The 16,050-nt window shown below is 34.5% G+C and overlaps 1 protein-coding gene across 3 annotated transcripts in view; it reads left to right on the forward strand.

Annotated features, from left to right (window-relative positions):
* LOC105042239 (uncharacterized) overlaps positions 1-5,944 on the forward strand; it is a 60,331-nt gene extending 54,387 nt beyond the window's left edge. For 2 of the 3 annotated variants that reach the window (XM_029263695.2, XM_010919364.2), the window contains exon 13: positions 5,639-5,944. In XM_029263695.2, coding sequence (XP_029119528.1) covers positions 5,639-5,737 — 99 coding nt within the window. In that variant the 3' untranslated portion in view covers positions 5,738-5,944. Of the gene's footprint in view, positions 1-4,169; positions 4,409-5,638 lie in introns of all 3 variants that reach the window. The other variant, XM_073253729.1, reaches the window with a different exon arrangement.
* Positions 5,945-16,050: the final 10,106 nt, after the last annotated feature.

Here is a 16,050-nt window from a genome sequence, read left to right on the forward strand (position 1 = left end):
TAAATTCATAATAATAGAAAAAAAAATTTTGGAAATAGATCAATAAAAATGTATAAAAATAAGAAAAACTTATCAAGGAGGTAGAATGCCATGTATGTAAGGCTTGGACTTATGCAAGCCACTTGGGCACCCACTATGCAACCTGTTTGCATACCAAGGCAGCTTAGATGCTCCGTGGGGCACTTAGGAGGCTGCATATGGATATGTGGCCATATAGGCTGCCCATTTTATAACACCAGTGATCAAGGTTTGTTGCACCGGTCGGTGCCATACCATGTCGGACATATCATACTATATTGATACCGAACTGATATGCTATCTCGTACCGTATTGACACTCGATATGTCTTATTGTTTCATACTATACCACATACTGATATTGTAATAGGATGGCATCAGTATATGGTCCGGTATCAAAACAGCGAACCTTACTAGTGATTTTGAGTGCCTTTATGTCCTGCTTAACTTGGTTACAACTGAACCACTATTAAATAAATATACCCTACAGTTCAACACTTCAATTCTTACTCTTAAGGGAAGGACAAAAGTGTAGCACCCAAACTTAGAGCGTATTTGTCAATTTTATGTGGAACCATGGAAACAAAAAAAATAGTCTTCAATCATATTGGAGGATCACAAACACCCACACTACCTCTCACATACATTGCATGTGCCAAGGACATCATGAAGATAATCAAGTGCATGTGCCAAGAAATATTCCTTGATTTTAGATCTATTGAACTTTATTAGATCTAGATCCAGCCTCTAAAGAAAAGCCTGCTGTCTTGTTCTTTAATTGTTGTCATCTCCTTCAGGCTTCAACGGTAGAAATCCAGCTGATCTTCTGTTGGAGAATAAGAAAAAGGTACAAGAAAGAATAGGAAACTTAAGAAATAGAAGGGCTGGTGGAAACAGAAAAAGGATGAGTTGTTCAGTCACAAATTTGACTGGATAATTGTCTATATTATTAAATTAGGGTGACCACTAAACAAGGATATATGATGACAAACATACCCCTATAGCACATCTAAAAGAAGCATTTACTATATTGGGTGTTTGACACTCCCTCTCATGCTAGAGTATACATGTCATTATTAAGTTCAAAATTTAAGATTCACTAAGCACTTGGTCTACTCTTTGAGTTGATTTTGGATCAAGTTCTGGGATTTTGAATGTTGATTGGATATCTATTTAAGACACGTAAAAACTGTTTCTTTCAGCTTGAAGTAGCTGGGTATGACTCCCTTCAATGAACCAATCACAAATTTGGTATTAATTGTGGTTTAGTTTGTGGTTACTTTAAAGGGAAATAATATTTGGTTTGTTCACATTGGAAGGGCTTAGAATTGTCTAGGGGTTGATTTTATATGCCTTAAAGCTTTATGTAAACACGTAATAGGGTTTATAAAGAGTATTTTGATATATTAATTTGAATGGGAAAACATGAAGCTGTTGGTAGGTCTATTATGGTTGAAGAGTCGCGTATCCTTCCAACACCCTTTGATTTTTTTCCTCTTCTTCTGTTCCTCTTCCTTTGAGAATCTACTTAGTGTTGCTTGGTATTAGATTTCAAGGCCTTGTGCAGCCTTTGGGAACCTTTTGTATTACATTCTTTCTACATGTTAATTGATTAATACTTTGGTTCATTATTCACCAAGTCTTTTATTAAGAATATCAAATTGCTCAGGCATCCTAACCAAATGCTGTAGTTTTCTCTAATTGTTTACTGTACTAGCCTCTTTCACCAGTTGAGTTGGACACCATAATCATGAATAGACATAAAATAGTCTTTTATGACTAAGATCTTATAATTTCTAACTGTACCATGCAAGGTTCACTGTACCGGTACCGGACGGCATGCCGGTGCCGGACCGATACGGTATGGTACCGGTACCATACTGTACCGTACCGACATACGGTACGCCTAGGCGTATCGGTTCGATACCGGTACACTATTTTTTTCGATTTTTAAATTTTTTTTTTGGATTTTTGAAGTTAATAATTGATAAATACAACCTCAATATGACATTATATTGCATATTATTGACATATTTAGGTTCAATTTAGAATTAGGTTGCGGTACAAAGACTCTTGATCCAAAATTTCAAACATATATTTATTTACATTATATTTCAACTATGTCATCTTAAAACTAAAGAAAAAATATATAAAATATGCATTAAAATGTATCTAAATATTTAAGTACAAAGCGCAATCACTGATATATGAACCTTAAAATGTACTCTGCATTTAATTTTTTGTCGAGTGTCTGTGACGTTCGTAGATGTCTGGATCATCAATATAGTCTGAAGGGATATCAGTCCAACCCTCTAGCCAAGCTGCACCGTACTCTCGAATATTCATCATCCCATAAGACATCCTTTCTGGATTGTAAGACATCTCAGACCTCTCGCTAAAATTCTGACTCTGAGAAGTATCCTCGAGATGATAGTACGGTTGTGGAGGAGCCCATCCAAATATGCCAGTAGCAAAATATGATCCGTAAGATGCTCCAGGCTGCATAGGGTAGTAACCACTAGAAGATGATGCCTCGGATGCACCATATGCATATGGATCATAAGATGGTTGTGGATAATAGGATGCACAATGCGAGGATGATCCAGATACATCCATGGATCCTACTCCACATGTAAGATCGTCCGCAGTATATATATATAATTAAAATATATGCAAGTATAACAAAATACGATAGTTTAATGATAATTAAAATAATTATATATAATTTTAAAATAATTTTAATAATTATTTTAAAACTTATAAATTCAAAATAAATATGTTATATGCTTCAAATAATATTTTTAAATTAACTAAAATATAACACTATTTTTATATATTTTTTATTTTATAATTAAATTTTTTAATTTAAATAATTAAAAAAATAATTTTTTAATTTCAAATATTTGAAAAAAAATTTGAAATTAGATTTAAGTAGCTTGAATCATTCTAAACATGATTCCCAAACTCTAATTTTTTTTCCTAAAATTTATTTTTTTTATTTTTAAATAAATAAATATTTAAAAATATTTAAAAAATATATAATTAACAAAAATTAATAATTTTGGTGTCATCGTGTAGATCTTCCAAAGATCTATCACATATAATTAAATCATACCAAAATCATAAGATTTTGGCATGATTTTCTCCTATTTTTATTTTACCTCATTTTTATCCTATTTCTAACAAGAAAAACAAAAAAAATATTTATTAACAAAATAACAGATTATCTTACCTCCAGCCAAAGATCAGCCTCTTCTCAAATCACTCCTCCAATTTCACAAAATTTTGTCTTCTTTTCTAATTTTTTGGAGATCTCAATGATTAAGTTGCCCACGGCGATGGGTGTTCTCTGAGAACTCTCAAAGAACACCGAAGGCCTAGTGCTTATTAAAGCACCAGGCCCTCCCCCCCATGTGAAGTGGGCCACGCCCATTTCTTTCCCCCCTCCCTCCCTCCAACCACATGAAAAGGCCCCCACTTTCCCCCCCTCCCCCATGTGAAATGGTCTCCTGGGCGGTACGGTTCGGTTCACCCCGAACCGACGGCGAACCAAGCTATACCGCCCAGTTCCGGACGGTATGGGCCCGAATCGTACCGAACCGGATGGTTCGGTGCAGTTCGGGGTCGTTTTCCAAAAAACAGACCCGAATCGGACCGATAAGGGACCGATCCGGCTCGGTACGTCCCGTACCGGACGGTTCGGCCTGGTACGGCAAACCCTGGTACCATGTGACAACAACTCTCTTGCATCCTGTTAGCACTCAAAGATCATACTCAGAATTCAGTTACTCTGTCAAGCTTTCTATTTGTTACTTCACCCAATTGGTTAACTGAAAGCAGACAATTGTTGGTTCTCAATAAATTACTATGTTTCTTCTTCAAGGTTTGGTGCTGAAACTTTCTAGGATGGCTCTTTTATTCTGTGCGAATGGTACATGATTCTTCGCCAATGGTACATGATTCTTCCCAAAAGTGCTTACCTTTCTTGGTCGATCTTAGGCCATCAGTATCTCTTTTCAGCCTCCACCATGATGCATTGTTCTCCCACCCTCATATCAAATTGGTTTCATTGATCATCATATAATTGATTGATGTTTGAGAACGTTTTACTACCAACTCTCAACTTGATATTGACCCTTTGGATTGTTGCAGGATTCTCAGTTTGGCAGCTTTAGGTAATAAAAAGACATGCTACCGAACCTATGGAGGTAGCCAGATCCAGAACTGAAAGTTGTCAGATAGGGATCTTATAAAATGCCTTATAAGGAATGCACCTGATTCAACTATTTCTCAAGAACGATAGCTAAGGGCCTTGATGCTACCCCTTGGATCTAAAACCAACATGCTGATGTCATGATTTCAATAAAGTGATTTGGAGATCTCCCAGGCAGGTATTGTCATATTTAATATGCCACAGGTTCAAACTTATATCAAACTATGAAACTATCCCGATGTTAACCCAAGCATTAGAAGGGTCTACACTAGCAAGAACTAAGGCTTTTTTTCACTATAATTTATTGCATTCAGCCGTCAAGAAGAGAATTTATGATAAATGCCACACTAAAGTATGATCCAACTAGCCAAACTCCAGTTTAAGCATCATATTTCTATCTCACCTCCCATCCATCCTCTAACTCGTTTTTTTGATATTTACTAAAAAAGGTACATCAGCTACTCCACTAGTCTGCTTAGATTTTTCTTCTTTTTCCTCTACTCTTATTTGAGTTCTTTCCATTATATTTTGATATCTTTTTCTAATGGTTTAAGATCCACCAATAAGGTAGAAATATGCCTCCAGTCTGAAGTAAAAATTCTGTGATTGTCACTGCTATTTTACACTAATAGTCTTTCATCAGACTGCCGCTGAAATAAAGTTACCATCATCTAGGTGTAATCTGTCTCCTTTCTATACGCCTACCAGACTAGTGAGCAAAGCCCTTCCCTTTTAGTATTACACTTCCACATTCTCTTAGTCTCTAAACATTTTCTCTAAAGCTATCCTGCACCAAAAAGGGAAAAGATACAACAAAAAAAATGAAGAGGAGAGAATTAAAATTACCTCCTCTACAAGTGGCATGATCTTTTGGGAAAAGGGGAAAAGTGAATTTAAGATCAAGTAATAGTACATGATTCAGTTAGTAAACTTCCCTTATGCAAAGCCGGTACACTATTAAATTGCCTTTGTGAAGAATGGCATATGAAGTCCTTCCAGACTATAATGACAGATAGTCACATTGTTATGCTGTCAGAAATTAGCCTAGGCTTGGAATTGCACCAAGCTACCAACGTATGCTGCACATCTTTATATAATCAAAAGCCATAATTTATGCATAACACATTTTTGTACATTACTTCCCATCACATTGTCCATTTAAAATAATATTTGTATTTGCTTCTTTTTTTGTATTTGCTTCTTCACTATCCAAATTTGTTCTCTCGATATTCCTGTTGTTTACATCTTTTGTGGCTCTTCTAAGTAGATAAGATGTTTGAGGTTTAAGATGGATTATGACAATATAGTTGGGAGATGTTATTTTCTCCAAAAGAAAAAAAAGAAAAGAAAAGAAAAGAAAATATTCATGTTTAATTTCCTAACAGTATGTATTTTTTAATTATTGAAGGAATATATGGAGAATGGGACTGTAGTGAGAGCACATGTGCCCCTTCCACTTGCAAGGTTGCTCACACCAATGAGGCAACATGTGGCTTCAGGTTGCTGAATACATAACAGGCTTATGCTTTCTCTGATAGTTTTTTTCCGGTGTTCTTCTCATGCCATCATGTTTGCAAATTGTGATAGGCAGATTTTTTTTTTTTTGTACATATGTATCCCAAAATGTAGCCTAAGAACTTGATTTTGTTGTAACATTATACTCATGTAGATAAAACTAAATATATCTAATTGATGGCATGAAATTTTATTAGTATTTTGAGCCAAGAAATTGCATTATGTGATTTTCTTCCTCAGTTGTGAAATTCTCAAGCAAGAGAATTCAAGACTAGCGGCGGTGCTGTGACCGTTGGGGCTGCTTACATCTATGTATTGAATGGGCTGAGCCAGTGAAACATGTTACATCTTACAGTTATGATCATAACATGTGTGATGTTGAAATTTTGTTGGTGAGGGTACATCTTTCTGTCTGATAATTGCTGGAAAAACTTCATTCTTCATTTCACCTTGCCCTACAATGCACTATCCATTTTAGACCTTTACAAAGAGAAAAAGGTCTAGCATTCTTGCTTCCCTGCCAATGTGTCGCAGTGGACAGCAAGAGGCTAGTTCAGGACTGTGTCGAAGAGAGATATTATCGGAGTGATTGACAACATATAAAGTCACCTAAGGTATGGTTTGGATGTGGGCCTACCCCTGATTTGGCATACCAAAGGCACCGCACCTTGGCATGACTCTCACAGAACGAATAATCATTGGGTCCTCTTTCCAGACAACATACACAAAGAAGCATACCAGCACCCAGTTTTTGGTGAATCTCGGTCAGCAACAATTCACCTCCTTTTGCATCTATCTCCTAAGTTGAGCTTAACAGTCCTAGTATTTTTCTTAATTTTGGTACTGATATGTCTATTGGTCCTGATAGCTATCCTTAATTTTCTCATATCCTGAACTTATTTGGTATTTCCATGATCTAAAAATGAAATGCTTGGTCCTGATAGCTATCTTTAATTTTCTCATATCCTGAACTTATTTGGTATTTCCATGATCTAAAAATGAAATGCTTGTGCTTACCTGTCTCTTGAGTGAGTCAATATTCCTTTCTCGGCCTTTGGAGGATTTTTTTTTTTTTTTTTTTAAAGTGCCAAAGCAAAAGGATGCTTTGGTTCACGAGTTTTTTTTCATCTTGATTCTTGATTTAGTATAGAAACTACGAGCTTCTTCCGAGCATAAAAATAAAATAAGGTCTTCCGCTTTAGAGAAGATAATATCTTTATTGAGGATAATTTCTGATTCTTGCATTTCATTGTTTTCCAATAGGAGTGTATATAAATTACAAGGTCTAGCTATTGTAGCAATTACAAGAAGAAGGAATATCTCGATTACATATTAAGTAAAGAAAAACCAAATGTAGAATAGCTAAATAAGGAGAAAGACCAAATAGGAGTGCCAGCCAAATATGAATATGTGTTGACTTGCTAAACATAGAAAAGAATCAAATAAGAGTGCAAGCCAAAATAGAATGTTGGGTTGGAATGAGTGTGTGCTGATACACCCCCTCAAGATGAAGAATCGGGAGCACGAATCTTCAGCTTGTCCCTTAGGAACCTAAAACGGGAGGTACCCAATGGCTTGGTGAGAATATCGGCAAGCTGATCTTGGGTGGAGATGAACTGAACAGATAGTTGATGTCTTGCAACACATTCACGAACGAAATGAAAATCAATTTCGACATGCTTCGTGCGAGCATGGAAAACAGGATTGGCCGACAGATAAGTGGCCCCAATATTGTCACACCATAGAATCAGGGGACCATGTAAGGGATGGTCAAGTTCCTGAAATAATGACTCAAGCCAGATAAGTTCAGCTGATGCATCTGCTAAGGCTTTATATTCAGACTCTGTGGACGAGTGGGCAACTGTTTTCTGTTTACGAGATGCCCAAGAAATGAGGTTGGGGTCGAGAAAAATTGCATAGCCCCCAGTGGAACGCCTATCAGTCCCACTATCCGCCCAATCTGCATCTGAGAAAGCTTGGAGAGAGCGAGAGGTGGATCGGCGAATGTGTAAGGGAGTAATTTGCTTTCTCCAGATCAAAAAATTGGATGCATTTAATTTGATAGATAGAAAATGCTGTGCCGATGGAAATGTGAGAGGGGTCGTTGTGTTGGGTGGAGGAGGAGAAGAGGGTTTGGAGGAGGTGGAGATAGATGAACTGGTGGCCATGAGAGAGCACAGAAGGAGGAAGAAGAAGAGATGCTCGTTGGAGCTTCAAGGCTCTGATACCATAAAGAAGGTAATATCTTTGTTGAGGATAATTTCTGATTCTTGCATTTCATTGTTTTCCAATAGGAGTATATATAGATTACAAGGTCTAGCTATTGTAGCAATTACAAGAAGAAAGAATATCTCGATTACATACTAAGTAAAGAGAAACCAAATGTAGAATAGCTAAATATGGAGAAAGACCAAATAGGAGTGCGAACCAAATATGAATATGTGTTGACTTGCTAAACATAGAAAAGAGCCAAATAAGAGTGCAAGCCAAAATAGAATGTTGGGTTGGAATGAGTGTGTGCTGATACGCCTTTCCTTATTTTGGAAGTGAGTTGTAGGAGAGCTTCTTTTACAACAGCAGCGGTGAGCTGTCTGGTCCAATCCAAGAAGGAGATTGTTCAGGCATTGAGTGACTCAATGTGATACGGGCAGAGGCTCATTTAGTAAGAGGTATTTGCAGGTTTGCTGGATGAAATTCTTGTCTGATGCACATGAAGGAATACAAGCAGTTTGAGACATTCGCTTGGAGACTTTTTTCTTAGCAGGTAAAACAGTCACTGTAGCTAGTTTTGGCACAATCAAGCCACCTTTTTTGTATCAGAAGAAGATAATTTGCAACGGGAATTTAGCCATGTAATCCAATTTAAAGATAGAGGTTTCAAAATGAAAAGTAGATCTACTGATTATTTATGAATTGTAAAATTCTTAGTGGCTATATCCCTCCAACTAGCAAGAAGTTTTGGGGCCGAATCTTGGATTTTGCATTCCCAAGTTCTAAGATCTAGGAGTAACAACTTAAGATTTTATCTAATGGCTAGAAGTAGGGATGCAAAAAGTCTAGCCGCTCACGAGCTACTCGAGCTCAACTCGAGTCTAAGCTCGACTCGACTCGATTATTATCAAACTTAAGTCAAGCTCAAGAAGCAAGATACTTGGCTCGAAAATTTGCGAGCCTACTTGAATTTATATATATTTTAATAATATTATTTTTATTTAAAATTTTTTATATATATACTCTTTCAAATATTTAAATTTGTATAAATATCTTTTTAAAATTGATATCTGTATGTATACCCTCATAAAATATCTTATTTTATATATGTACCTATATCATCTAACATCGTTAAAAATTAACAATTTAAAATTAAAATGATTAAAATATCTTTATGGATAGATGTGCAAAAGAAATAAATTATAAGGATATATATGCAAGTAGCAATTTTATCAGGGTATTCACACAAATTTGAATATTTAGAAGGATATACATGTAAAAAATCTTTAACATAAATACACATCTCTTGGTTTGTTAATTATTTTCTTAATCTAATAGAGAAAAATTAACATATATAACTAAAATAGTAAATTTACTTAATTTATTAATTTACATAGATAAAATGATCTTTTTATTAAATGATAGATCAAAATTATTTTATCTAAAAAATAAATAGATCATAACTATTCATGTTTCCTCTAATGTATAATAATATACTTTTAAGAAAAATATTTAAACCTGATATTATATGAATAACTTGTACATTTGGATAGAATGGACATAATTGTGGATTTAGACATTAGGTAACAATAAGAATTTATAATCTTATTATATTTTATTTTAAAAATTTTTATTGAAAATATCTTAGTGAAATGTATAAGGTATATCATATTATTATAAGATAGATATAATCATCCAATCTTGTATAAAAATAAAATATAATATAGTATTCTAATATATAAAATATTATATAATATCATCATTGTGTTGTTATATCATATAATATATTACTACATTATAGAGTAAGAGGATCTGAATCTATTTAGATGAAATAGATAAAAATTAAATTAAAATTTTTTATGTGTATATCTTTCTAAATATTCAAATTTGCATGAATACCCTCATAAAATTGCTATTTGTATATATACCCTTATAAATTTTTTTTTTACACATCTACCTATAAGAATATTTTGGTTATTTAAATTTTAAACCATTAATTTTTGAATGGTGTTAAATGATGCAGGTACATATGCAAAAAAATAAAAAAAAAGAAGGATATACATGCAAAACAAGTATTTTATGAGGGTATACATATAAATATCAATTTTGAAAAGATATTCATGTAAATTTGAATATTTAGGAGGATATACATGTGAAAAATCCTTTTATTTATAATATATATGTTAACATATATATGACTAGTTGATTAAGACTCAATTTTGAGCTTGTGATAACCTGGCCCACTAAGCCCAGTAAAAACCCGGCCCACTAAGCCCAGTAAACAAAAAAAAAAGAAGAAGAAGAAAAAGAAAAGGAAAAAAAATATATAATCATATAATAATAATAATAATAATAATAATAATAATAATAATAATAATAAAGAAAAGAAAAGAAGAAAAAGAAAAGAAAAGAAAAGAAAAATATATATTTATAAAATAATAAAAAAAAAATAAAAATACACAAAAAAAAAATTTCTCTCATCCCTCTCTAAAGTCTTTCTCTCTCTAGAATTGGATTCGTTCTCTCTCCACTTTCTCTCTCTACTTTCTCTCTCTAAAAAAAATTCTCTCTCCAAAAAATCCTATGAATCCCTTATTAGGCTATCTTCTCCACTCCTAGGGACCTATGACTTTAAATCGGTTTAGAGCCGAAGGGAGAGATTTAGTAGACTGATCATCAAATCAGTCATTTCTTTATATTATGTAATTTTATTAAATATATGAAATAAAATTTATTGATGATTTAATATTTTAAATAGGACTGTCCGATTCTTTTAAGGAAGATTAAAAGGTTCCGGACGATCGAGGTAAGTGGATTCTATGCTCCTTATTTATTTTTAAATGATCATGCTTTTATGTAAAGAATTGTTATTGATAAAATCATAATTTTTCATAAAATAAGGATCGACATATGTGATATGAAAAAGCATGTTTTATTATGAGCATTGATTTCATGAATATGTCTTATAAAAATAGCATGATTATGAAGCATGAATTTCATTGTTTTTCTATTTATGTATATCTATGTTTTAAGAAAAAGATAAAATGACTTCAAAGGCTCTCAGATAGCTATGAATAAATCTCTTCAGGAAGGTCGACATCCGGAACTAGCATCCACACGAAACATGGCCCTACCAGCGGGTATAAAGTTGGCACATGAATTAAGAACTCTGTCAATTAAGAAACATGACCCTGTCACGGGTATAATAGTGACCTTAGCATGAATGTCTGTGAGCAATATTTTGAAACATGACATGAATACATAATGAAAATGATTTATGATTCATAATTGTGAAATATACATGATTTATGCATGCATGATGAGCTTATAATTTATTTTATTATATGCTCTATGAAATATTTATTTTTGCAATAATTGTTATTTACTAAATGATGCATTATCATAGAAAACTTATGCTTGATCCGGTAAGGAAGTGGAAGTCTACTTACTGAGCTAGTGTAGCTCATATTCTTTTTGTTTTCTTTTTCATGTATAGAAAAATAAGGCTAGGACCGAAGGAAAGAGAATCCAGGCTTGGAGATTAGCAAAGCAAGTTTAAAAATTTTGCTCTAGGAATTCAGTTTATGTTTATGGATCGTAGTCATTATGAATTTTAAGACTTGGATTATTTTATCTTTGGATTTAGATGCTCTGAACCAGTTTTGGTTTAATTAAATATTTGAATTAAACTTTATTATTATATTTATTTGTGATACACCTATTATTATATTTAAGAAGATAAATTTTGGCTTCGTGTTATCGTGGGTCCATCCCTCGGTAGCATGGCCGTATTATGTCTCGGGTTTGGGGCGTGACAGAGCTCAAACTCGAGCTCGAGTATAGCATGATTGATATTTAAGATGAATCAAATCAATCTTGAGTTTTGCCTATTTTTATTGAGCCGAGCTCAAGCTTAGAATATTAAACTTGAGTCGATCTCGAGTCAAGTTTCGAGCCCAAATATTTTGAGTCGAGTTAATCTCGAGCTTTCAGCTACTTAACTTGACTTGGCTTGATTGCACCCCTAGTTAGAAAATATTATTTAGATTTTTTAGTCCTGTATAAATATTCTAGTTCTATCTAGTGTATAGCTGATATAGAACTAAATACATGCCTGCACAGTCACATACTCCTCATTTAAGTTTTGACATCCTCATCAGGCTAAAAGTCCAAATTTATTCAAATCCAATCATAAGTACCATAAATCTAATAGCAAACATTATATCAATCTGTGGTCGGCCCAAATAGATCTATGTTGTAGTGTCCTTAGTCTACATGAGCCATGGGCTAATATCATTTTAATTATAATATCTTAGGATCTCATACAAAAGCTTAGTCGAAAAATATTTTTGGATTTTTTGATCCTGTATAAGTATTCAAGATGTATATAACATATAGATAATGTAGGACTAAATACAAGCTTGTATGGATCTCACACAAGGTAATTATAGTTCAATTGGCCTTTCTCTCTATTTTGGAGAGAAAAAGATCAGCTGAATAATATTTAGGGCCTATTTGGATATCTAGGATTTTTAAACCTAGGATAAAAATCATGATATGATATAGGATTTAATCCTATAGGATCATACAAAAAATCCTATTGAATATAAAAACCTCATGTAAATAATTCTACCCTATATTTGGATGATAAATTAGGATTTTTCTCCCCTCCCTCCTTCCTCTTCCCAATTTCTTCTCCATCCCTTATTTTTTCCTTAATTCTATGACTGAGCAACAACATAGTAAATGAACTCAAACTAATGAATTCTTTGGCTACAGGTAAAGAGCCATTGTTTTTATTGAGTCTCTACCCATCAGTTCACGTTAAAATTGAATCATCATATGGGCCAATAGAAAAGCAGCGACAAAGATATATGTGTTCAAGACACAATAGCGTGAATTTCTTGACAACTTGAAGCTTAAAGCAGAAGACACATGAAATATTTTAAGAGTGTAGGGGTCCAAGAATACAGTCAGTAGTATAATGCATCTGTAGGTACACCATAGACATTCAGAAAGAATCAGTAGGATAACCAAGAAGTAGATTGTGATAGGTTGTAGAATAGATGATGCAGCTATATAACCTTAGTAAAATGCTAATCTACAAAAGAGAAAATCTAGTTTTGTCAGATTGTAAATATAAACCTAATCATCCTTAGAAAAGTCAGGAATTAAACCATTATAGTTGCTAGTGCAAACCCCATCATAATCTTTATTATAGGAATCATCCTTTGGGGGCGACAAATAACTATGGTAGGAGAAAAAAAGTATTAGAGATTTGAGAAATAGAAGCAATAACACCTTAACGTGATACACTGCTAGATGAGAGTGAGGAGAGCCACATGCTAATGTCTTGGAGCCAAAGAGAACGATGTAGGTTAATGTTTACCATCTTCACTTTGGTTTAAGATCAAATAGTTGATGAGCAAAGTTTATAGAAGATCTAACATAGAAGAGTGTGGAGGGCCTTCTCGGTTTGAAATGGGACATCGAATTGTCGACCTTTAGGGCATTGTATCGGTTAGAGTTTCCACGGCGACAATGGGGCTAGAAAGGCCATCAAAGGTAGGTACAATAGGAGAGTACGACAATGACAACGACAACGACAGCAGTGACGGCGACGGTAGTGGTGATGGCAAGGAGGAGGGCAACAAGATATGGACAACATGGGAGGAGGTAGCGAAAGGGCGGAGGAGTGGGAGGAGGAGGAGAGAGAGGGTGTGCATGAGGTGGGTGATGGAAGGAATGATGAGAAAGGAGAAGAGACATGATAAGGAGGGGAGCCCGACAATCTCAAGAAAAAAAAAGATCCATGGAGGTGATTATTTTTTTCTAATGGGATCAGCCACTTCCAAGAGGTTTTTAATCCTATGATTAATCTAACCAAATAATAGTTAGGGTATAAAATAAAATTTTTATCCCTGAGATTGTCAAATCCTATAAGATTTGGGCCAATCCTATCTTTCCCAAATAGGCCCTTAAAGGTCTGAAATGTCTATAAGAAATGTTTGTGCAACCTCTTGTGTATTGCACCCAAAATTAGGTTTATGCCCAATACCTGTGATCTCCTTGTAAAGTTGTATGCTACTAAAAGATGTGAAATCAGGTTTATGGCCATGTTGATGATGTTCCAAATATAGAACCTTTTTAAGATTGAAACAAATTTTGTTATTGCAATATGGGATCAAAAGGGTATGTCTTGGATATATAAACGAGCACACTCTTCAAATGTAGTCATAGTTGTACACTTACATTTTTCTCCCTAATATATTCAAGAAAAAAATGATATTGTGGAACCAAAGATCGTTAATAGTTTTGCTCAATATTTTATGATATGTCACCTTATTCTTTTATATTTAACCATATTCATAACTAATTCATATGACACTAAATGTACATCATGGCATCAAAAAATGTCCCACTATTTGATATAAAATGGTTTGTGCATGGAATATTGGTGTCTACCTCTCTCTCTCTCTAGAGAAAAAAAAGGGGGGCAAAATGCTCCCCTTATATTATTATATAAAGGATGGATTATTTACATGTGAGCCAATAGCTTTTCTGGTGAGGTATTATGGCCCATGTGAAAATATAGGCCTATTGCACTATTCATATGAGGATCTATGTAGATGTATATTTAATCCCCACATAAGTTATTTATTAGGAATAAGATTTTACATTCTAACAGGATGTGGGCATTTCGGCCATTTCGTTCCGTTTCTATGAGAAAATGGGACCAAGACAGGATCGGAACTTCGAAACCTATCTATATAAAGAAAGAAGAAGAAAGAGAAAAGAAAGAAAGAAAGATGAAAAAAATGAAAAGAAAAATGAAAGAAAAAGAAGAAAAATGAAAGAAAGAAGGGAAGGAAAAAGAAAAAGAAAGGAAGGAAAGAAGGAAGAAAAAATAAAGAAGAAAGAAAAAGGAAAGGAAGAAAGGAAGGCACGATAAAAATAAAGAAAAAAGAAAGAAAGGAAGATATTGGAGAAAGAAAGTAAAGAAGAAAAAAATAAATAAATAAAGAAAAAAAGAAGAGAGAGATGGAGGATATCTATCGGGATGTATGATCGAGACGACTATCAAAACGATATGGGACAGCGGGACATCCCATTCCATAGAGATACTGAAACATCTCCGTCCCACAGGATTTATAGGTTATCAGGTTGCAGACTTTCAAATTTTGAAGACTGTAAATACAGGGTTGTGGTCTTCAGAGTTGCAGGTTGCAGATTTAAAAAAGATCGAGTTGCAACTTCAAATATGAGTTTACGTAGAGAGCTTGGGTAAACAATAGAGAATTTGGTAGCAGCTGTTGACAACATCAAACTGAAAGTGAGTTGTGGTCTTCAGATCTGAAGCCGGTAGGAACTCTATTCTGCAGATATTGCAGACACTTTAGACAGCTAAGCAGGGACTCTGTCGGCTTCCGTCTCCATAATATAGCAACTTGAAGCCAGTCTTTTAATAGTGTCAATGCTGTTTCCATTGTCTTTCCATAGGAGTGAGCCTCAAATCTAAAAATCCCTCTGTTTCGCTCTTTCCACAGGCACCACATTATTGCTAAAATTATGCAGCGTATTGCCAGCATGGTGGTTCCTTTGTCGAGGTTGGTCGGCCATATGTCCAGGAGGTCTTGAACATTATATGGTGGGGGAGGAAGAGAAAGTCGTTGGGTGATCATGTTTCAAATCTGGGAGGAGAATTGACATATGAGGAAAAGATGATCGACACTTTCATCCATACAGCAGCACAATGGGTAGTGACGAGGCGTAGAGAATTTTTGCTTGTGTAGGTTATCAGCAGTGAGTAATTTATTATGAAAGGTAAGCCAAATGAAGATTTTGACCTTGATCACAATAGGCAAGGACCAAATGCTCTTGGGGAACCTTGAAACTATCCCATTATAGATAAAGAAGTTGCATGTGTTGCCGACAGAGAAAATACTATTGGCTGTCCATCTCCAGCATAGGACGTCGACATTTGTAGACAGGTGAATAGATGTTAGGAGAGTCTGCAAACAATTGAACTCTGATCTAGCAGCCGAACTAAGTGGGTTGTGAAAATTGTATTGCCCATATACAGCTTGGAGGAAC

This window comes from Elaeis guineensis, chromosome 3 (assembly GCF_000442705.2).
Source record: "Elaeis guineensis isolate ETL-2024a chromosome 3, EG11, whole genome shotgun sequence".
Taxonomy (NCBI): Eukaryota; Viridiplantae; Streptophyta; class Magnoliopsida; order Arecales; family Arecaceae; genus Elaeis; species Elaeis guineensis.